The 24,573-nt window shown below is 39.6% G+C and overlaps 1 protein-coding gene across 11 annotated transcripts in view; it reads left to right on the forward strand.

Annotated features, from left to right (window-relative positions):
* ZNF471 (zinc finger protein 471) overlaps positions 1 to 18,466 on the forward strand; it is a 31,005-nt gene extending 12,539 nt beyond the window's left edge. For 6 of the 11 annotated variants that reach the window (XM_015441240.4, XM_074024843.1, XM_005590459.5 and 3 more), the window contains exons 2-5: positions 134 to 221; positions 5,531 to 5,657; positions 7,745 to 7,840; positions 14,153 to 18,466. In XM_015441240.4, coding sequence (XP_015296726.3) covers positions 134 to 221; positions 5,531 to 5,657; positions 7,745 to 7,840; positions 14,153 to 15,777 — 1,936 coding nt within the window. In that variant the 3' untranslated portion in view covers positions 15,778 to 18,466. The remainder of the gene's footprint in view (positions 1 to 133; positions 222 to 5,530; positions 5,658 to 7,744; positions 7,841 to 14,152) is intronic. The other 5 variants (XM_074024846.1, XM_065534983.2, XM_074024849.1 and 2 more) reach the window with 1 other exon arrangement.
* The last annotated feature ends 6,107 nt before the right edge of the window (positions 18,467 to 24,573 follow it).

Raw genomic sequence — 24,573 nt, forward strand, 5'->3', positions numbered from 1 at the left:
CTTCAGTTGCCATAGGTTGCTCATACCCAGTTATGGGATCAACCAAAGCTGGGAAGAAGAAGACAGTTTTAGGCTAGTGATTCTGGGAGTGCAGCAAAGGCCTCATCTCTCACTAACCTTTCCCTTCCTTCAGCCTTGCCTTCCCAAGACACTGCTCTTCAAGAGAAAGACCAGAAGAGAAGGCAAAAATGAATGTTGAAGTAGTAAAAGTCATGCCCCAGGTTAGTTGATATTTTCTTTCTCTTCATGAAAGACAGTCTTGCTGTTTAGTACTTTGCAATGCTTCTTTTCTTTTGAAAATTCCCTGATTAACAGTCCAAGAGCCTAGTTCCCACTTCTCTCAGAGGCCACTGTCTTTAACTCTAATTACCTAATGAGTGAGTAATAGCTTAGTATAAAAAGTCATGGAGGCCCCTGGGAGATTCCTCTTCCCACCTTGTGTACATTTTAAATTTAGTGCTGACTCTTGTGAAAAGACTTGATTTATATTGTATGGAATATATCTGTGGATATCTTAGTACTAGTGAGTCGGGTTCCAGGTTAAATGCACATCCAGTGCCTCTCCTATATAGAGAATGCATCTACCTGAATTTTTGTCCAAATCTCTGAGTATGTCCTTAAGATAAATTCCTTAAAAGATTTTCTTTACATTTTAAGTATGAATTACCAGCCTCATTTGTTCACCTGAAAAAATCTTATTCTACTTAATTTTTGCAAATTTTATAAATTTAAATAGGTGAGATGTTTACATGGTACAAAATTTAAAAACAAATTTCACCGTTACCTCCCAGTTCTTTTAAGAAGTTATTCTCAGCTTGTATCTCATTCACAGCTATGTTATGCCTTTGTGTGTATACATAAATACTTTCTTCCCTTCAAAGTTAATGGTGTTTTGTGTCCTGTTGATGAAATTTTTGTCTACCTTTAGGTCCTATTTTTCTTCTAAGATTTGTTTTATCCTTCACAGTTAAGTTTCTGGTAAGCTTAGACTTGATTTTTGTGGTTTTCTATCATGGTAGAGCTGAAATTACATTCACTTTTTATGTTAAATTTAATTTACATTAAATTTTTATATTAAATGTATAATTTATAATAAGTGAGGCAGAGATTTATTTTTTCAAGTTGGCGCAATGGCATTAATTGAATTACTCATCTCATTCTCACTAATTTGAAATGCCACCTATACCATGCACTAAACTCCTGTGTATATTTGGTTCTGTTGCTGTACTACACTCAGTTTTACTTGAATTTCTGCTTTTAATTTTTTAATTTTTAAATATTATATTGCACATGTATAAAGAACCATGTATACAAAAGGAACCCTTAATTCTCCCACTGTGAAATTCCCCTTCACATTTTTTCTAAGTGGAAAATGTGTTTTCATGACATACATGAGTGTCAGATGTCCATAATTAGTGCTTAATTAATTTAATTATATGCTTCATATCAAAAGTTATGTTAAATTAATTTTGAAACACTGCTTTTTTTTCTTGCACTGTCAGAGTTCATGAGATATTAAAAAATATTTACATGGATTCTGGGCATCTGTGTCTTCCTCAGCATTAAACCATTTTGTGAATTATCTAACATAATTTTCCAAAGATACAGACCTTTTATGGTTTGTGTGCCTGATGTTGTCGTTAACTTTCTGCCTGAAGTCACAGGCACCATTTAATACAACAGAATTATTCCCCTGCCATTTGCCCTCTAGAAGTAAGTTATCTCCACAATACTACTTACTGTCTTTAGTTTTGATATTTAACCTCATACTCCTGAATAATGTTCCATACACTGTTCCATACACTATTTCTTGATTATTTTAGTTTTAGAAATTATCTAGTAACCTACTACTATAGATGATAAAGATGCAGTCCATTAACCCCATCACCTGAAATGCACACATACATGCTTATTTGATAGACGGTGAACATTATTCACTATTTTTGTTTTAAGTCAGTGTTCAGGGTAGCTTGGTGTCTTTCATCAATTTGGAAATTTTTCAACCACTGTCTTTTTAAATATTCTGAAACTTTCCTGTTTGTAAGATTACAATTATATACATGTTAATTATTTTTCACACTGTTTTACATGTCACTTATGCTTTAATTCTCTCTTTAACTCTGTAATCTCCTGTTAAGCCCATAATGGAATTCTTAACTTCTGTTATAGAATACTTAGTTCTAGAATTTCTATTTAATTGTTTAATGTAATTTTCTATTTTCTTCCTGAATTCACTACCTTTCCTTTTAACTCCTTAAAAATATTATCATAATATTTTGATAGCCTTGTTGGATAATTCCATTATCTGAATCTCTTATGTGTTTCTATTTTCTGATTCTTTGAAAATTATCTTGATTTTTGTCTTAAATGCCTCATTTTGGGTTTAGTGCTAGACTTTATATATATTTAAAAGATAATTTGAAGTTTTGATGTCCTCCGCTTGAGAAGGTTTACTTAAAATATAAATTTTATTTTTTAGAATAGTTTTATATTTGTAGAAAAATTGCGGAGATAGTATAGAGAAATCTTATACCACACCAATCTTCCCCTATTAACGTTTTACATTAGTGTGGTACTGTTGTTAAAATTAATGAACCAATATTGATATGTTATTAGTAACTAAAGTGCTTAGTTTAGATTTTCTTTCATTGTTTCAACTTTTTAATTTTTTTTTTTTTTTTTTTTTTTTTTTGAGACACAGTTTCACTCTGTTACCCAGGCTGGAGTGCAGTGGCAGGATCATAGCTCACTATAACCTACCTCTCCAGTTCAAGCAATTCTCACGCCTCAGCCACTTGAGTAGCTGGGATTATAGGCATGCAGCACTGTGCACAGCCAATTTTTGTATTTTTGGTAGGGGTGGGGTTTTGCCATATTGTCCTTGCCATGCTATGTAGGCTGGTCTTGAGCTCTTCGCCTCAACTGATCCACCAGCCTTGGCCTCCCAAAGTGCTGGGATCATAAGTGTGAGCCACTGCACCTGGCCAGGTTTTATCTAATGTCTTTTTTCTGTTCCAGGATACTATCTAGGAAATTATATTACATTTAGTAGCCATATTTCCTAAGACTCCTCTTAGCTGTGATAGTTTTTCATACTTTGCTTATTGATGACCTTGTCAACTTTGAGGAATACTCGATTATTTTGTAGAATGTCTCAAATATGATGTTTTTTCATGATTAGAGTAGGGTACTGTGTTTTGGGGAGGAAGATTGCAGAAGTAAATTTCCTTTTTCATCACATCAAATCAGGGGTGCACACTGTCAACATGAGTTATTACTGTTGATGTTAATTGATGTTAATTAACTTTGAGGTAGTGTTTGTCAGATTTCTCTATAATAAGGTGACTCTTTTTTCCCTCACTTTTCCATACTGTACTGTTTGTAAGGAAGTCACTATGCACAATCTACACTCCAAGAGTGGGAAATTATGTTCTACCTCCTTAAGGGCAAACATAAATCATTTGAAAATCTTCTGAATGAGATGTTTGCCTATTTTTCTCATTTATTTTATTTAGTCTTAATTAATTTAGTCACTTATGGCCGGGCGCGGTGGCTCAAGCCTGTAATCCCAGCACTTTGGGAGGCCGAGACGGGCGGATCACGAGGTCAGGAGATCGAGACCATCCTGGCTAACACAATGAAACCCCGTCTCCACTAAAAATACAAAAAAAATTAGCCGGGCGTGGTGGCGGCGCCTGTAGTCCCAGCTACTCGGGAGGCTGAGGCAGGAGAATGGCGGGAACACGGGAGGCAGAGCTTGCAGTGAGCTGAGATCCGGCCACTGCACTCCAGCCTGGGCGACAGAGCGAGACTCCGCCTCAAAAAAAAAAAAAAAAAAAAAAAAATTTAGTCACTTATTCAGTCTTAATCCTCCTGGAAATTTCATAAATTATCTGATACCTTGCAATAAATGGTTTTTTCCTTAAAAAGAAAAAAAGAATTACAAGCTCTTCAGATGCTATCCATTGGGATTTACCTCATTGGTTATAGCATTATCAGTTAAAAACATCACTACATATACGTGTATATATATATATATAAAGTTATTTCATTGATATTGGTAAAATTCTGGTAGTATAAATACCAGATTATTAACCATGAGTACCAGGATCAAAAGCAATCAGTTTTTTTTTTCCTGTGGGAACAGCCAAAGCTCCTCTGTCCTTAATCGTCACCAAAATTATCCTAAATACTGGAAAGAATGTGAGCACCTTTTGCTTGCATTGAGGAATTCATCTCATTTTATAAGAATATGTGAAATGGTGGTTCTTAGTTCTCAACTTACTAGAAGGTGAAAACTAGAATTCAGGAAAACTGAGAGTTCACAGAGAAACAGACAATTTTGTAATTCTTTTATATGAAAAATATATTAAACATTTTTCTTTTTTTTTTTTTTTTTTTTTTTTGAGACGGAGTCTCGCTCTGTCACCCAGGCTGGAGTGCAGTGGCCGGATCTCAGCTCACTGCAAGCTCCGCCTCCCGGGTTCACGCCATTCTCCTGCCTCAGCCTCCCGAGTAGCTGGGACTACAGGTGCCTGCCACCTCGCCCGGCTAAGTTTTTGTATTTTTAGTAGAGACGGGGTTTCACTGTGTTAGCCAGGATGGTCTCGATCTCCTGACCTCGTGATCCGCCCGTCTCGGCCTCCCAAAGTGCTGGGATTACAGGCTTGAGCCACCGCGCCCGGCCATATTAAACATTTTTCTAAAGGTATGTATATCTTCTGAAGTCCCCTACATTGAATATCTGCTTAAAATTTGCTTTTAAACACTAATCTTTAGAACAAAGACATGATACAGAGATTACTGTTTAAAGCAAACTAAAATGTTGTGCTCCTAACCTTGTCTTTATTTAGTTATATTTTTGATAACTTTGCATCAGGCACTAAGATTAAGAAGATATTCATTTTCAATGGAAATAAATCTGAAGGTGAAAAATGCCCACAATAACTTTTAAAATTTCTTACAACCTGCTGGTGATTATAACTGGTCATTAATTTTTCTCTAAGAACATTTAAAAGTTATAACTTCAATTTCATTTTGTTCTGCAACTGTGGGTTCTACCAACCGTTGGTGGAAAACACAGTATTCACTGATGCAGACATAAGAAAATTGCATTCTTAAACATGTTTTTATTATTTAAGAAAAAAAAAATCAGCCACATTAGTTCAATGCCTTTCTCCTATCCCTGCCAATAAAACTTGGATCCCATGGAGAATCATTTAAAAAATATCAATTTAGATATTCCTTTTATGCTTTTGAAGATTCAACACAGGTATGTGTTCTTCCTTGAAGCCCTCTTCACTGCCTTGTAGTTATGCACGCACATTTCTCTATGTTCGGAATTGGTTGGCACCATTGTACCCAATGCAGTTAAACACTTCCATAAGTACTATTTTGACTTGGATCTTCATATTTATGTTTTTTCTCTTCTATGAGTTATTTCTCACATAAAGTAGAGACATCTTGCATCAACTCAGAGTTATCTTTGGACATGAGTATTGGTCGGTTAAGAATATATTTATCACTTCAGGACTTAGTGACATTCAAGGATGTGGCAATAGATTTTTCCCAGGAAGAATGGCAATGGATGAACCCTGCTCAGAAGCATTTATACAGGAGTATGATGTTGGAGAACTATCAGAGCCTGGTATCACTTGGTGAGGATCTTTTCCCTCCTGCATAATCTACCTTTAAGGAACTTTTATGTTTTTATATATTATGAAATTTGTTTTTGTTATATGTAGGTCAGAATGGAATCTGGGAATGGAATCTGAGAAACAGAGGATATTGAGGGACTGAAGAAAACTTGAGATTTAGAGTTAGTGAATTTGGTGAATATCAGATATTCCATGCGTACACCCTTAAGGCAATTGGGAACACAGGACACAATGTGAATCTCACCAGTCTCCTGGGTTTCCTTGTTCTCTCTCTCCTACAGAATTATTATCACCACTAGACAACAACAAGGTTCACAAAGAATATATAGCTAGATTACTATAAATTCAGAATATCACTTTTAAAATCTGTATCTTTATATTAACTTGTGATAAGTAACAAACTGAAGACACAAACTGAAAATGGCTTCAGATCGCTTACAGTTAGGGAAATTCATATGGCCTTTTCTTCTAAGCACTGGGGCCACCTCATTGGCTAAATTAGCTTTCTGTTCTCTAGAAGCCCTTTTGATTATGCTTGTGGTTCATTGAGCTTCTTGAAACTAAATTTATATCTTAAACCAAATTTGGGAAATTTTTAGCCATTATTTCTTCAAATCTTTTTTTCTGTTCTTTTATGTTTTGGGACTTCAGTTACACCTATGTTAGATTGTTTGATATTGTGCCCTAGGTAACCAAGGATTGTTTCACTTTTAAAAATCTTTGTTCTCTGTTTTAATTTCTCTCTCTCTCTCTTTTTTTTTTTTTTTTAAAGACAGTCTTGCTCTGTTGCCCAGGCTGGAGTGCAGTGGCGCAATCTTGGCCCACCACCTCCCAGGTTCAAGCAATTCTCCTGCCTTAGCCTCCCAGGTAGCTGGGATTACAGGCACCCACCACCACACCCAGCTCATTTTTTTTTTCTTTTATTTTTTTGAGACAGAGTCTCACTCTGTTGCCCAGGCTGGAGTGCAGTGGCTCCATCTCAGCTCACTGCAACCTCTGCCTGCCGGGTTCACACCATTCTTCTGCCTCAGCCTCCCAAGTAGCTGGGACTACAGGTGGCTGCCACCATGCCCGGCTAATTGTTTTGTATTTTTTTAGTAGAGATGGGGTTTCACTATGTTAACCAGGATGGTCTTGATCTCCTGACCTCGTGATCCACCCGCCTCAGCCTTCCAAAGTGCTGGGATTATAAGTGTGAGCCACTGTGCCCGGCCTAATTTTTTTATTTTTAACAAAGACAGGGTTTCACCATGTTGCCCAGGTTGGTCTCGAACTCCTGACCTCAGGTGATCTGCCCATCTCTGCCTCCCAAAGTGCTGGGATTACAGGCACGAGCCACTGTGCCCAGCTCAGATTGGATAATTTCTGTTGATTCATAGTCAAATTCCCTGACTCTATCCTTACCCTCAGTGTTTGGTTAGGTGCATCTAGTGAATTTTTAAGTTTCAGATGTTATATTTTTTAAATTATATAATATTTATTTGGTTCTTCTTATAGTTTCTTTTCTGAGATTTTCTGTGTGTGCATTCATTACAAGTATATTTGCCTTTATATTCTTAAGTATTGATATAATAATAGCTGTTTTAAGATCATATGCTATTTCTTCTTTGTTATTGCAGTATGAGCATCTGTTGCTTGCTTTTTCTAATGGGCATGATTCACTTTTTCCTTATGTCAAGTAATTTTGAATTTTTTCATGTGTACTGTAAATAAAACATTGTAGAGCCTCTGGATTCTGTCATATTCCCCTAAAGAGTATTTATTTTTTTCTAAAGCAGGCAATTATCTCAAAACTTCAAACTCTTTCTAGGGACCTTTTAAAATACCTCATTTACTACTGTGTGATAATATTCAGAAAGTGTTGGACTAAATTTCTGCCCTCAAGCCCCTTATAAAATAGTTCTCAGAGTTAACTGTTAGCAGTCTTACTAGGCTATTCCAGAGTTTTGTGTAGTCTGTCCTTCATATGTGCTTTATCTCTTATCTAGTATTCCTACTATATCATTCCACCAGAATTAAGGAACTGGCTTATAGTTCTGAAATAACCCAAAACATGACCAATTTTCATGTCTTTTTTTTATATGTAGGTCTTTGCATTTCTAAGCCATGTGTGATCTCTTTATTGGAGCAAGGGAGAGAGCCTTGGGAGATGACAAGTGAGATGACAAGAAGCCCCTTCTCAGGTGAGTGTGGAAGAACCAGAGAGAGGAATCTTTTTGACATCATGGCTCAGCCATTTTTAGAGGTGATACCTTCTCACTTATGCATCTCAGAAACTCTACATCAGCCTTACAGGCCTGGGGTAGAAAACGGAAACTTTATGCTTAACATGGGCCCCTCAAATATCTTCTCTTCTACTTGACTATCTTCTCTCTAAGAACTAAGATTCTCTAGAGATTAGAGAATCTTAAATCTCTTAAGATTTTTGTCTTGCAAAAATCTTTATCCAGCTCCTTACCATCCCCTTTTGCTTTGCCATACAGACTTATATAAACTTTTGTGTTTCTTAAATCTTTTCTTAACTCTTGCATTAGGTTCTGCTTACAAATTATAATGTACCCTTCTGTTCTTTCATTCCTTTCCTGTAGCAGATAGGAAAAATCTAAACCCTGTTAGCCTCTTCCTGACCAGCTCCCTCCTACTTCTATAAACTCATTCTTTATTACTTTTTAGCTTTTTCATTATACTTTAGTCCAGAGTTTGCTAAATTTTGTGAGATACCGAGGGTATGTTTCAAGTGAGTTACAGGTATACCAAGCTACTGAGTCTGTCAAGAGCCTTGGAAGACTAGATGGGTCCAGAGGTAATTCCAAATCTGATCGCCTCTGAGTCACAGGCAGTATCATTCTTTTGCCTGCTCCACCTGTGTTTTACAGATGTCATATTGAATAAGTATTCATCTAGCCCATGGGTCAACTTTTCTGAACTCACCAAGCTTTTTACTGACTCAGGCATTTGCATTTCCTGTTTCCTCTACCCAGAATGTTCCTCTCTTGGGTCTGTCTACCCTGAATATCAAGTCAGAGCTAAAAAATCATCTCATCAGAGGCCTTCCCTAACCACCTTATGTAACAAACATTTCTCCATCCCAACCCATAACTGCCCAACGAGCCACTGTTTATTTTCTTCCTAATACTCAGGAAAGCCTACAGTTAACTTGTTTATTGCTCAGTGCTTATATTCTGCCTCTCCCATTGAAATTAAAGTTCCAAAAGACAAGGGCATATCAATATATACCGTTACAATTATACCTTAAAACATTCTCCTTTCCCTTATGTAACAGTGTTTGATCTTTACATTTTGGGATAATTTGGATCCTAAACTGTCTGTGTCCTCCAAATACAATAGTCCCCCTATTAAAGGTTTTGCCTTCTGCAGTTTGTTACCCACAGTCCACCACTGTCCAAAAATATTAAATGGAAAATTCCAGAAATAAATAATTTATGTTTTAAATCGTGCACCATTCTGAGTTGTATGACGAAGTCTTGCACCTTTCTATTCTGTCCTGCTCAGATCATGAATCATCCCTTTGTCTAGCACATCCATGCTGTATGCTCTACCTGCCTGTTAGTCTCTTAGTCTCATCTAGCTTTTCAGATCTGTTGCATGTGGTGAATATAGCGTTCAGTATTATTCCAGGTTTCAGGCATCCACTGGGTCTTGAAATGTATCCACTGTGGATAAGGAGGGATGACTATACCCACACATCAGAAGGGAAATAGACTCTGCTTAGATGCACTTTATACTTTGGTTTTGTATGAAGATGCCATCTGCCTTAAATAGAGAAACAGAAAAGAACTTTCCTAATAATTGGCCCTGTGAAGAACAAGTAGAAGAAGGGAAAAGGAAGAAGCTATAAGTCTGGTGGGATGCTGAGTCAATGTGTAGATATAAGTATTATTGTATGCATAAGATATCTTAGTGTCTGTTTAAAAAGGCCAGAAAATTAGGAACAACCATGGCTCTCTGTAGGAAATTGAAGTTGAAGACAATCTTCATGTGACAAAAAAGTAAAATGTGAGAAAACAGTAGATGATGGACTCAGCTTTCTGTGTCTTTTTCTAGTATTGTTACTTCAGTCTGTCTATGTAGGAAAAATTATAGGTGATTAGTTCATTAACCCCACATTGCCTCAGTTCTTGAAGCATGGGTACCCTTGTCTGAATGTTTGTGTGCCCCTGAAATTCATGTGGAAATTATCTTCTCTAGAGTGATAGTGGTAGGTGGGACCTTGGGAGGTGATTAGGTCATGATGGCTCATGAATAGGATTATTACCTTTATCAAAGGCCCAAAGGAGCTTCCTTGCCCCTTCCACTGTGTGGGGAAACAGGAAGAAGGCACCATCTGTGAGAAAGCCAGCCCATGCCAAATCTGCCTGGGCCTTGATCTTGGATTTCCCAGTCTGCAGATCTGTGAGAAATAAATTAGCCATGCCCAGCTAATTTTTTATAAGTATATTAGTCTGTTTAGTTATAAGTGTTGTTTGTAAGTGTATTAGTCTGTTCTCAAGCTGCTAATAAAGACATACCTGAGACTGGGTGGTTTATAAAGGAAAGAGGCTTAATTGACTTATAGTGCCACATGGCTGGGGAGCTCTGACAGTCACAACAGAAAGCAAAGGAGGAGCAAAGTCACTTCTTATGTGGTGGCAGTCAGGAGAGAGTTTGTGCAGGCGAACTCCCATTTACAAAACCATCAGATCTTGTGAGACTTATTCACTACTACGAGAATAGTACGGGGGAACTGCCCCCATGATTGAATTATCTCCACCTGGCTCTACCCTTGACATGTGGGTATTACTACAATTCAAGGTGAGATTTGTGTGGGGACACAGCCAAACCACATCAATAAGCTACCCAGTATATGGTACAGTCATGGGCCACATAAACAATATATCTATCCATTATGGACTGCATATTAAGACAGTCATAGAAGATTATGATGGAGCTGCCCTATACAGGTGTAACTTTAAAAAAATCTCTTCTGGCTGGGTGCAGTGGCTCACACCCATAATCCCAGCACTTTGGGAGGCCGAGACGGGCGGATCACGAGGTCAGGAGATCGAGACCATCCTGGCTAACATGGTGAAACCCCGTCTCTACTAAAAAATACAAAAAACTAGCCAGGCGAGGTGGCGGGCACCTGTAGTCCCAGCTACTCGGGAGGCTGAGGCAGGAGAATGGCCTAAACCCGGGAGGCGGAGCTTGCAGTGAGCTGAGATCTGGCCACTGCACTCCAGCCTGGACTACAGAGCGAGACTCCATCTTAAAAAAATTAGCCAGGTGTGGTGGCGGGTGCCTGTAGTCCCAGATACTCGGGAGGCTGAGGCAGGAGAATGGCATGAACCTGGGAGGTGGAACTTGCAGTGAGCCGAGATCATGCCACTGCACTCCAGCCTGGGCAACAGAGCAAGGAGACTCCATCTCAAAAAAAAAAAAAAAAAAAAAAAAAAATCTCTTCTATTGCTTGGCATGGTGGCTCATGCCTATAATCGCAGTACTTTGAGAGGCTGAGGTGGGAGAATTGCCTCAACAGGAGTTCTAGACCAGCCTGGGCAACAGCAAGACTTTGTCTCTACTAAAAATAAAAAATTAGCTGGGCATGGTGGCATGCACTTGGTACTCCCAGCTACTCAGGAAGCTAGGCAGGAGGATCACTTTAGCCCAGGAGTTTGAGGATTCAGTGAGCCATGATCATACCATTGTACTCCAGCCTGGTGACAGAGGGGGCCCTGTCTCAAAAAATATATATATAAAATGTCCTCATATCATACTTTACCTTCTTTATGTTTGTATATGTTTAGATACAAACATATCTAAACATTTAAATACCATTGCGCTTCAATTGCCTGTAGTATTCAGTATGGTAACATGTTGCACAGGCTTGTAGACCAGGAGCGGTAGGCCATATAGGCGAAGTGTGCAGTATGCTATACCATCAAGATTTGTGTAAGTATGCTCTGTAATTGCCCATCCATAATGATGCATTTCTCAGAGCATGTCCCCATCATTAAGCGACACAATATTATTTTGTTATAGCAACCCAAGTTATTCAAGACACTGGATATTCCTGATACCATGAAGACCTGAACTACAAAGCTTGTTAATACCTCAAAACCTTTCTTAACTGCTCTAGTGGATTTGATCTCTCCCATCTCTGAACTTTTATAACAATTTAATCTCTTTTTTTGTTTGTTTTTTTGTTTGTTTTTGTTTTGTTTTTTTTTTTTTTGAGTCGGAGTCTCGCTCTGTCGCCCAGGCTGGAGTGCAGTGGCCGGATCTCAGCTCACTGCAAGCTCCGCCTCCTGGGTCTACGCCATTCTCCTGCCTCAGCCTCCCGAGTAGCTGGGACTACAGGCGCCCGCCACCTCGCCCGGCTAATTTTTTGTATTTTTTTTGGTAGAGACGGGGTTTCACCATGTTAGCCAGGCTGGTCTCGATCTCCTGACCTCGTGATCCGCCCGTCTCGGCCTCCCAAAGTGCTGGGATTACAGGCTTGAGCCACCGCGCCCGGCCAACAATTTAATCTTTATCACATGGGCTCACACTTGATTATGTTTTATATTATCTTCTCAAATTACTTTTTTGTTGTTGGTCTTGTCTTCCTAATTACTTTCTAAACTTTTCAAGAACAATTCCTTCATTACTTTGATATCACAAATGCTTAGTGCATAATGTATAATTGCTTAGGAAATATTGGATTAGTCAATGATTTCCTATGGATGACATAGAAAAGGAAAGTACTTCCTTTGCCTTTTCTTGAACCACCTTTTCCCTCAGGTTTTCTCTCAGTATCACCTCTTCAATATAAATTTCTTTATATTTTACTGATAACGTTTTATATATGCCCAGATTTCTTCTATCTATGGTAAGTGATGTAGCAATATTTTTTTCTTTTTTCTTTCTTTTTTTTTTTTTTTTTTGAGATGAGTTTCATTCTTGTTGCCCAGGCTGGAGAGCAATGGCGCAGTCTCGGCTCACTGCAACCTATGCCTCCTGGGTTCAAGCGATTCTCCTGCTTTAGCCTTCCAGGTAGCTGGGATTATAGGCAGGTGACACCATGTCCCGCTAATTTTGTGATTTTACTAGAGATGGGGTTACACTACATTGGCCAGGCTGGTCTTTAAACTTCTGACCTCAGGTGATATGCCCGCCTCCCAAAGTTCTGGGATTATAGGCATGAGCCATTGCGCCTGGCCGATGTTGCAATAATTTTTAAAGGACATTTATTCCTTCTCTAAACTTATGTTCTAGGTCAGCAGTTAAGAAAGTTACTCGTGGTAGTAAATAAGAATGTGATTAATAGTGATATCAACCTACATATCATTATAAAATTCATTTCTTCAAAAGGGGAAATGGTAAAACCCTGTTAAGCAGTGGCTTAAGGTGCTGGGTACAGTGGCTAACACCTGTAATCCTAGCTACTCAAAAGAAGGTGGGAAGATTGCTTAAGCCCAGGAATTAGTGAGCTATGGTCATGCCACTGCATTCCAGCCCGGACAACTAAGTGAAACCCTCTCTCTCTCTGTCTCTTTTTTTTTTTTTTTTTTTTTTTTAATAAAAAGGTGGTCTAAGAAGTGATAATTTTACCAGGCTGTTGAAAGTAAGGTGAATGGAAAAAATCTCTTAATATGCAGATTAAAGTTCAGGGAACTCAGAATTGAAAAGTTCACTTTATCAAAACATGTAGATGATTTCATTGGAACACCATTTTCTGATTATGAAAAGATAACCATAGGATTTCACCTAAATCCTAAGATAATCACAAACCATAGGGTATGTGGTTACTGGAGATCTCTAGAGAGTTTTCAGCAGCAGTAGTGATACGATATTGGTATTTAAACAAAGTTAACATAACTATATATGAAAACCAATTACAAGTGGAAGAGAGTAGATGACGAGAGCTTAATTTATAGTCTGTTAGGTCAATACAGGCATGAAATATTACCATAGCAGACTACTTCTCTAGGATTTCATCCTACATTGAGGTTTTTGTTTTTTGTTTTTGTTTTTGTTTTGAGACAGGGTCTCGCTCTGCCTAGGCTGGAGTGCAGTAGGGCAATCGTGACTCACTGCAGCCTCAACTTCCTGGGCTCAAGTGACCCTTTGACCTCAGCCTCCTGAGTAACTGGGACTACAGGCATGTACCACCATGCTTGACTAATTTTTGTATTTTTTGCAGAGATGGTGTTTTGCCATGTTGCCCAGGCTGGTCTTGAACTCCTGGGCTCAAGCAGTCCACTTCAGCCTCCCAAAGTGCTGGGGATTATAGGCCTGAACCACTACACCTAGCCCATTTAGTTTTCTTAATCACCTTTTCCATGTTCCTTCATAAGCTGTCTTTCTTGGGGTCTCCCTGCATATTTTCCAGTTGACATGCCTGTACATAACAGGTTTTGTGAGATTTATTAAATATTTTTAAATTACCTTTTTCACAATGTCTCCTTTGATGTAGCCATGATAAAGGAAACATTCACTTTTTTTATATCTTTCAGATTGGGAATCTATATATGAGACACAGGAATTACCTCTGAAGCAGTTCATGTATGATGATGCATGCATGGAGGGAATTACAAGCTATGGACTTGAGTGTTCCACTTTTGAAGAAAACTGGAAATGGGAAGACCTTTTTGAGAAGCAGATGGGAAGTCACAATATTTTTAGCAAGAAAGAAACAATCACTCATAAAGAAACCCTCACTAAGGAAACAGAATTCAAATATACTAAATTTGGGAAATGTATCCATCTGGAAAACATAGAAGAGAATATTTATAATCACACATCAGATAAAAAAAGCTTCTCCAAAAATTCTATGGTAATAAAACACAAGAAAGTCTATGTAGGAAAGAAGCTTTTTAAATGTAATGAATGTGACAAAACCTTCACCCATAGCTCATCCCTTACTGTTCATTTTAGAATTCATACTGGTGAAAAACCATATGAATGTGAGGAATGTGGAAAAGCCTTCAAGCAAAGGCAACACCTTGCTCAACATCACAGAACACATACTGGAGAGAAACTCTTTGAATGTAAAGAATGTAGGAAAGCCTTCAAACAAAGTGAACACCTTATTCAACATCAAAGAATTCATACTGGAGAAAAGCCATATAAATGTAAGGAATGTAGAAAAGCCTTCAGACAGCCTGCACACCTTGCTCAGCATCAGAGAATTCATACTGGAGAGAAACCCTATGAATGTAAAGAATGTGGCAAAGCCTTCAGTGATGGCTCATCTTTTGCTCGCCATCAGAGATGTCACACTGGGAAAAGACCCTATGAATGTATTGAGTGTGGGAAGGCTTTTAGGTATAACACATCTTTTATTCGTCACTGGAGGAGTTATCATACTGGAGAGAAGCCTTTTAATTGCATTGATTGTGGGAAAGCTTTCAGTGTTCACATAGGACTTATTCTGCATAGGCGAATTCATACTGGAGAGAAACCTTACAAATGTGATGTGTGTGGAAAAACCTTCAGCTCTGGTTCATCCCGTACTGTACATCAGAGAATTCACACAGGAGAGAAACCTTATGAATGTGATATATGTGGGAAAGATTTTAGCCATCATGCATCACTCACTCAGCATCAAAGAGTACATTCTGGAGAGAAACCTTATGAATGCAAGGAATGTGGGAAAGCCTTTAGGCAGAATGTACACCTTGTTAGTCATTTGAGAATTCATACTGGTGAAAAACCCTATGAATGTAAAGAATGTGGAAAAGCTTTTAGAATCAGTTCGCAGCTGGCTACTCATCAGAGAATTCATACTGGAGAGAAGCCTTATGAATGTATTGAATGTGGAAATGCTTTCAAACAGAGATCACACCTTGCCCAACATCAGAAAACTCATACAGGAGAGAAACCTTATGAGTGTAATGAATGCGGGAAAGCCTTCAGCCAAACTTCCAATCTTACTCAACATCAAAGAATTCATACTGGAGAGAAACCCTATAAATGTACTGAATGTGGAAAGGCTTTTAGTGATAGCTCATCCTGTGCTCAACATCAAAGACTCCACACTGGCCAAAGGCCCTATCAGTGTTTTGAATGTGGGAAGGCATTCAGAAGAAAGTTATCCTTAATTTATCATCAAAGAGGTCATACTGGAGAAGAACCTTAAGAATGTAGTGCATGTGGCCAAGCCTTTAGTTATCATCAATCCCTTACTGTTAATCAGAGATGTCCCACTGGTTGAAAAACATAAACGTAAGAAATGTAGAAAAACCTTCAGCCAGAGGCTGGCAAGATGGCTGAATAGGAACAGCTCTGGTCTGCAGTTCCCAATGAGAGCAACACAGAAGGTGGGTGATTTCTGTATTTCCAACTGAGGTACCCGGCTCATTTCATTGGGACTGGTTAGACAGTGGGTGCAGCCCATGGAGGGCGAGCCGAAGCAGGGTGGGGCGTAACCTCATCTGGGAAGTGCAAGGAGTCGGGGATCTCCCTCCCCTAGCCAAGGGAAGCCATGAGGGACTGTGCCATGAGGAATGGTGCACTCTGGTGCAGATACTAAGCTTTTCACATGGTCTTTGCAACCCATAGACCAGGAGATTCCCTTGGGTGCCTATGCCACCAAGGTCCTGGGTTTAAGCACAAAACTGGGCAGCCATTTGGGTAGACACCAAGCTAGCTGCAGGAGTTTTCTTTGATACCCCAGTGGCACCCGGAACACCACTGAAACAGAACCACTTACTCCCTTGTTAAGGGGGCTGAAGCCGGGGAGCCAAGTGATTGAGCTAAGTGGGCTCATGCCCACTGAGCCCAGCAAGCTAAGATCCACTGGCTTGAAATTCTTACTGCCAGCACAGCAGTCTGAAGTCGACCTGGGATGCTCAAGCTTGGTGGAGGAAGGGGCATCTGCCATTACTGAAGCTTGAATAGGTGGTTTTCCCCTCACAGCATAAACAAAGCCACGGGGAAGTTCCAGCTGGGCAGAGCCCTCCATAGCTCAGCAAAGCCTCTGTAGCCAGACTGCCTCTCTAGATTCCTCCTCTCTGTGCAGGGCATCTCTGAAAAAAAGTTCAGATAAAACCCCCATCTCCCTGGGACAGAGCACATGGGGGAAAGGGGTGGGTGTGGGCACAGCTTCAACAGACTTAAACGTTCCTGCCTGCCAGCTCTGAAGAGAGCAGCAGTTCTCTCAGCACAGTGCTCGAGCTCTGCTAAGGGACAGACTGCCTCAAGTGGGTCCCTGACCCCCATGCCTCCTGATGGGAAGACACCTCCCAGCAGGGGTCCACAGACACCTCATACAAGAGAGCTCCAGTTTGCATCTGGTGGGTGCCCCTGTGGGACAAAGCTTCCAGAGGAAGGAACAGGCAGCAATCTTTGCTGTTCTGCAGCCTCCACTGGTGATACCCAGGCAAGCAGGGTCTCGAGTGGACCTCCAGCAAACTCCAGCAGACCTGCAGCAGAGGGGCCTGACTGTTAGAAGGAAAACTAACAAAAAGGAATATCATCAACATCAACAAAAGGACATCCACACAGAAACCCCATCTGAAGGTCACCAGCATCAAAGACCAAGGGTAGATAAATGCATGAAGATGGGGAGAAACCAGTGCAAAAAGGCTGAAAATTCCAAAAACCAGAATGCCTCTTCTCCTCCAAAGGATCACAATTCCTCGCCAGCAAGGGAACAAAACTGGATAGATAATGAGTTTGACAAATTGACAGAAGTAGGCTTCAGGAGGTGGGTAATAAACTCCTGTGAGCTAAAGGAGCATGTTCTAGCCCAATGCAAGGAAGCTAAGAACCTTGAAAAAAGGTTCGAGGAATTGCTAACTAGAATAACCAGTTTAGAGAAGAACATATGACCTGATGGAACTGAAAAACACATCATGAGAACTTCGTGAAGCATACACAAGGAAAACCTGCAGCCAGATTGAATGCTTTACATGGAAGAATTCATACTGCAAAGAGGTCTTAACAATGTAAAGAATGTGCAAATGTCTTCAGACGAAATGCACACCTTGCTCATCAGTGAGTTCATTTCAGGCATCCAGCTCTCCCTCACCCACTACATCACCAAGTCCTGTGGATATATCTGCTAAATACTTTTGGAATTTATCCACTTCTTTTCGTTCCCCAGTTCAAAACACAGTCATTTCACCTTGACTACTATTTCAGTCATTACACAGGTGTCCAACCTTTTGTCTTCCCTGGGCCACATTGGAAGAAGAAAAATTGTCTTGTGCCACACATACAATACAGTAACATTAACAATAGCTGGTGAGCTAAGAAAAAAAAAGTCTATGCATAATTTTAGTGATACACCACCTCAAATAAGCATAAAAGTCCGCACATTCAATGGGTTGGATACCCGTGAATTCCAAAACTTCATCCTCTTTTGTCCCTTTCGAGTTAACATTACAGCCACAGTGACCCTTGAAAAATGCAAATTAAATTACTCTCTTAAAACTCTAGTTAAAATACTTGATGTACATAGGGTGCTTAGCAAAATGATCAGCTCATACTAAGTGCTTGGTAAATGTTAGATAAGTATTCTTCAGAGTTGATGTAAGTTATTTTTAAACAGTGTATTCTTGAAAGCAGTTTGGCAATCGTAAAAATTTTGGAACCGAAACAGTATCTTTTTTTAAACTAAAAAAAGTTTTAAATGGGGTCTTACTATGTTGCCCAGGGTGATCTCAAACTCCTGTGCTCAAGTGATCCTCCCACCTCATTCTCAAGTGGCTGGAATTACAGGCAACCAGCCTGACTTAAAACAGTATCTTAAGGTAGACGGTGATTAGCACATGTAGTATGCTTAACGTTTAATATTATAATAAAACATCAGAGTGGCTCTCTCATGATTAAGGCTGTGTTCCCTTGTTGGTGAGGAAATTAATTATGACTTGATGCACAGAACATGTTTTAAGAAGTGGCTATATAGCTCTGGATAAAATGAACAAAAGAATTAGAATTCCTGGGGAGAATATATAAAAGACTGTATTTAGTCAAGCAAAAACAAAACAAAACAAAAAAAACTAATGTTTAACTGAAGAAAGAGAAATTGAGTAATATAGTTGTATTTCAACATGTGGGTTCACAGATTTAGTCTAACCTTTCAAGGATCCACTAGTAAAGTTGTTCTGGAGTGTATTTTTAAAAACACACACACACTTAAAATGTTCCACTTCTTTCATGAGGCTAAGTCAACTCTGATATCAAACCAAGGGGAAAAAAATGAAAGTATAGGTGAGTTTACTTAGTTATATACAAAAGGAAATTATTAGCCTCTATTGATGGAGAACAGAGGCTCTGAATAAATGGAGATCCATAACATGATCCTAGATGAATATTTCAATATTGTAATCCTGTAAGTTACTTTTACATTGACAGTTCTGAAATTCATGTTGAGTGTTAATTAGGGAGCTATCAGAAGGGAGATTTTGTAGAAGGTCATATCCCATGGGTTTTTTTATATTGCAGAAGTGTTTTCGATGTATCATTGGGGGAGATTAAATGTCTTTGACAGTTACCCAACTGGAAATAAAGTCAGCATCCCATTTTATTCCTTACACAGAAGTTCATTCTATACTGGTTACAGATGTAAGAGGAAATACTGTTACAATGGTAGAGGAGAATGTAGAGTATTTCTGTGCCTTTAGGTTCAGGAAGTCTGGGAAGCAGGACATGGTCCAGAAGCCATGGAGAATGACAGGACTATGTAGAAGATTTAAACCTTTTTCATGGCATAAGATACTGTATGCAAAGTTAAAAGGCATATGACAGGCTGAGAGATATCTTAAACATACATTAGAAAGGATATAGCCCTTGAAAAAGGGCTGTTGGAAAGCAGCAAGGATAAGGTACACAGTCTTACAGAGCACATCAACAAAATTTATTGGATGAAGAAATTAAAATGGTTAAATAGAAGAAGTTCTCAACCTCACTAATGATCAGATAAATGCAGACTGTAAAAGTCCTCATCACCACCAACACAAACCAGCAGAAATTTTATGTGAATGTAAAGTTTGGATAATATCCAGTATTGTTACAGATGTACGAGAGACCATATTTTCATATATTGACAGGGTAAATTAGAGGAAAGCCATTTTAGAGGGCAATGTGGTGTTACCTGTCAGCATTTTGGATGTAATTACCCTTTGCCACAATTCTACACCTAGTCATTTATGTTCTCAAAAAGCACAAGTGCAGAAATATATATGCATAAGCAAATACGTTGTAGAATTGTGAAAAATTTGGAAAAAAATGTTTAGAACTAGTAAAGTTGTGGGTTACTTACGTTACAGATAATCAGTTTAGTAGATCAGTATGTAGTTACAGAAAATGAGATGGATCTCTATGTACTCAAAGTTGTCTTGCAGTTTATGAACAAATGTAATTTCATAACTAACACGAAGACATCGTTATTAACTACATAAACTTCATAAAGCTTAAAAAATGCATTCATAGTATCTGTTATTTGTAGTTTTTGTTTACAATACAAATAGAAACCATGCACACACAGATACAAGAACTCCTTCCCTGTTTTTGTTTTTGTTTTGTTTTTGGTAGTGGGCGGGGTGAACTGCTCTCATGTTATTCCATGAGGTTTTTTTGTGTGTTGCTGGTTGTTCATGGTTCATGTTTTATTTTTATTTTTTGAGATGGAGTCTTGCTCTGTCGTCAGGCTGGAGTGCAGTGGTGCGATCTTGGCTCACTGCAACCTCCACCTCCTGGGTTCAAGTGATTCTCCTGTCTCAGCCTCCCGAGTAGCTAGGACTACAGGATAGTCTCGATCTCTTGACTCATGATCTGCCCACCTTGGCCTCCCAAAGTGCTGGGATTACAGGCATAAAGCACCGCATCCCGCCTGTACACAGTTCATTTAAATCAAATTAGATACTCCTTGAGACATGGGTGAAGTTGAACATGAGTTATCCTTTGGCCATGACTTAAAGATAGTATATGAGTTTCTGCTACTCTGCTCCCTAGACCTGACCCGATTCATGCTTCTGCCAGGTTGTAAACATGTTTTGTCCTGCTGAATTGGCAGAGTAGCCCCAAAAGAACTGTGACTAAGGTATGCACATACTGAAGAAAGGAATATAACCAGTATTTCTGGGAGAGCTCTAAGGAAGGTAGACTTCTGTTGCAGTCATTCAGAAGAATTATGGGTGGTGATTCTTGCACAAGCCCAGCTCATACATCTAGGCTAGAAGTTGCTTAGATATCTTTATTAGTGCCTGGGGATGTTTTAAGGCCTTTGGTTGGGTTTAAGCCTGCTGGGAAAAACCTTGGCTCAAAACGACTCCTGAACCTGTGCTCAAGAGCAGCATTTTACCTCTAGGGAGTGCTTTACTCACCACCCATAGGACATTTCAAAGAAAGACTGTTTTAGGAAAGTGGTTTCTTATCTCTTAAATTTATTGAGGCTCATTTTCTGGCCTATAATATGGTCTATCTTGGAGAAAGTCCAATGCGCTGTTGAATAGAATGTGTATTCTGTGGTTGTTGGATGAAATGTTCTGTATATATCTGTTAAGTCCATTTTTTCCAAGGTATAGCTTAATTCCATTGTTTCTTTGTCGACTTTCTTTTTTAAAAAATTTGAGACGGAGTTTCACCCTTGTCACCCCAGCTGGAGTACAATGGCATGATCTCAGCTCACTGCAACCTCTGCCTCCCAGATTCAAGTGATTCTTCTGCTTCACCCTCCTGAGTAGCTGGGATTACAGGTGCCTGCCACCACACCCAGCTAAGTTTTGTGTTTTTAGTAGAGACAAGGTTTCACCATGTTGGCCAGGCTGGTCTTGAACTCCTCACCTCAGGTGATCTACCCGCCACGGCCTTCTCAAGTGCTGGGATTACAGGTATGAGCCACTGTGCCAGACCTCTTTATTGACTTTGTGTCTTGATGACCTGTCTAGTGCTGTCAATGGAGTATTGAAGTCCCCCACTATTATTGTGTTGATCTCTATCTCATTTCTTAGGTCTATTAGTAATTGTTTTGCAAATTTGGGAGCTCCAGTGTTAGGTCATATATGTTTAGGATTGTGATATTTTCCTGTTGAAGAAGGCCTTTTACCATTATATAATGTCCCTCTGTCTCTTTTAACTGCTGTTGCTTTAAAGTTTAGTTTGTTTGATATAAGAATAGCTACCCCTGCTTCTTTTTGGTGTCAATTCACATGAAATGCCTTTTTCCACCCCTTTACTTTAAGTTTATGTGAAGTCCTTATGGGTTAGGTGAGTCTCATGAAGGCAGCAAATACCTGGTTAGTGAGTTCTTATCCTTTCCACAGTTCTGTGTCTTTTAAGTAGATCATTTAAGCCATTTACATTCAATGGTAGTATTGAGATGTGAGGTACTGTTGCATTCATCATGCTCTTTGTTGCCTGTGTACCTTGGTTTCTTTACTTTTGCTTTTTATTTTATTTTTATTTTTTGTATTATAGGTCCTGTATGATTTATGCTTTAAAGAGGTTCTGTTTTGATATGTTTCCAGGATTTGTTTCAGGATTTAGAGCTCCTTTCAGCAGTTCTTTTAGTGGGTGGCTTGGTAGTGGTGAATTCTCTCAGCATTTGTTTGTCTGCAAAAGACTGTATCTTTCCTTCATATATATATGGCCACCCAGCAAGTCTCCCTGGCTCTGGGCTGGTACTGGTGTTTGTCTGCACAGAGTCCTGAGATGTGAACCACCTATGGGTCGCTCAGCTGTCGATACCAACACCTGTTCTGGTGGAGGTGGCAGTGGGGTGGAATGAACTCTGTGATGGTTCTTAGCTTTGGTGGTTTAATGCTCTTTTTTTGTGCTGGTTGGCCTCCTGCTGGGAGGTGGCACTTTCCAAAGAGCATCAGCTGTGGCATTTGGAGAGGAACCGTTGGTGGGTGGGGGCCTAGAACTCCCAAGATTATAAGCCCTTTGTCTTCAGCTACCAGGGTGGGTAGGGAAGGAACATCAGGTTGGGGCAGGACTAGGTATGTCTGAGCTCACACTCTCCTTGAGCAGGTCTTCCTAGGGCTGCTGTGGGGGATGGGGGTGAGATTCCCAGATGAATGGAGTTGTGTACCTAGGAGCATTATGGCTGCCTCTGCTGAGTCATACTGGTTGTCAGGGAAGTGGGGGAAAGCTGGCGGTCACAGGCCTCACCCAGCTCCCACATGAACCAAAGAGCTGGTCTCACTCCCACTGTGACCCCCCAACAGACCTGAGTCTGTTTCCAGCCAGTGGATGCACCAGGCTTGAGAACTTGCCCCAGGCTACCCGCCTCCCAACTGCAAAAGAAAAGGGCTTGGTTCTTTCCCCACCTGGGGAGTCTGCACACCTGATCCATGCCCTTCCCCAAGTTCTGACCAGGAGGCTTCTCACCCAGTTCAAAGTGCTACAAAGTGCAGCTGGAGATTTCCTTCTCCCTTTGGTGTTTTCCCCCTCTCCCCGGGTGCCTTCCCAATGGATCCCTGTGGTGTCAGGCAGGAATGGCCTGCCTAGGGCCCAGTGAGCTCCCAGGGTCTTTCCAACTGCTTCCTCTACCCTTGTATTTTGCTCAGCTCTCTAAATTGACTCAGCTCCAGGAAATGTCAGCAACTTCTCCCACAAACAGACCTTCAGTTTCTCCAGCTGAGGTGGGGTATATTTGGGAGAGGAGGATCTCCCTTTCCCATTTCCGAAGTTGGGGCACTCACAGTATTTGGGGTGTCTCCCCCTTCCTTCACAGGGTCTGTGGGTACTCTTGGGATTTCTGGTTTGTTCTTGCAGTCGATCTGGAGCTAAAATTCGTAATCGGAAATGGTATTGTATTTTGAATTTTAGTTACTGCCTGTTCATTGCTCTGAAGCAGTGTTTTTCCCCCCAACTTTTTTCCTCTGTGCTTCAGATTGGATAATTGCCATCAATCTCTCTTCAAGTTCACTTAGTCTTACTTCTTTTGTTTCCATTCTGCTTTTAAGCCCAGTGAATGTTTTATTTCACATGCTCTGTATCTCAGTTTGATGAAGGCCAATTTATCACTTTATTGCTTTTAAAGTAGGCTCATAAAATCTAACCTAAGTGAGATTTCACCTCTTGGTCTGAGGCTTTGTCTTCCATTTTCCAATTAATAGTAAGTTATGAGTAAATATTCTTTACAATAAAAGACAAAGTCTATGCCACTGCTTTCCATTTTCAGAACTACCTATGGAAACCTTTTCTTTCCAGTCTGATGTTGACAGACCATTTTAACCAAAGCTGAATGAAAGAATTTGGGGCTTATAATAATTTTATTCCATCTTCTTATCAAGTAAGGAAGCTCTCCACCATACCTAGTTTGCTAAGCCTTTTTCTTTTTAAAATCACAGATGTGAGCTGCATTTTATCTCAATCATCTATTGAGATGATTCAAGAAACTGTTTCATCCTTATTTATTAATAGTGGTGAATGATATTAACAGGCTCCCCACCCTGGCACTCCTGTGATAAATTCTTGGCAGTATAAACTGTCGGTTACCTGCTTGGCATCCAGTCTCCTTTTTATCTTTTCTAACAAAACTCAACTTGTGCTCAGGTGACTCTTCCACCCTCAGATGATTCATCAAAAGCTGACCGAATTCCCAGTGACAGGAGTAGACTGCCACTTCGTCTTAGCCAGATATCACAAGGCTTTTCCTGAGTGACTAAGGAAAGACTTATGTCCCATGATGTGGTAAGGCCCTATGGACATACAACATAAAATGCCTCTCCAGAGAAAAATATAAAATCAGAAATTATGATGTTACAGAAAATTCATATTTTTAATCAGTAGAGTCCCTGGATAACTAAATTCATTGGACTAAGTATTATTTCCCAAATCAAGTGTCATTATGTTGTACATTCTGTTTGTTAAATATCTGACACTTAAGCATATGACATACTTTCTTTGTGCTATAAATATTCTTTTTGCCTATTGTGAGTTCATATTATTCTTTATACTGGATTTTTAAAAAAATAATAAA

The sequence above is a fragment of the Macaca fascicularis genome, chromosome 19 (genome assembly GCF_037993035.2).
Source record: "Macaca fascicularis isolate 582-1 chromosome 19, T2T-MFA8v1.1".
In the NCBI taxonomy this organism is placed as follows: domain Eukaryota; kingdom Metazoa; phylum Chordata; class Mammalia; order Primates; family Cercopithecidae; genus Macaca; species Macaca fascicularis.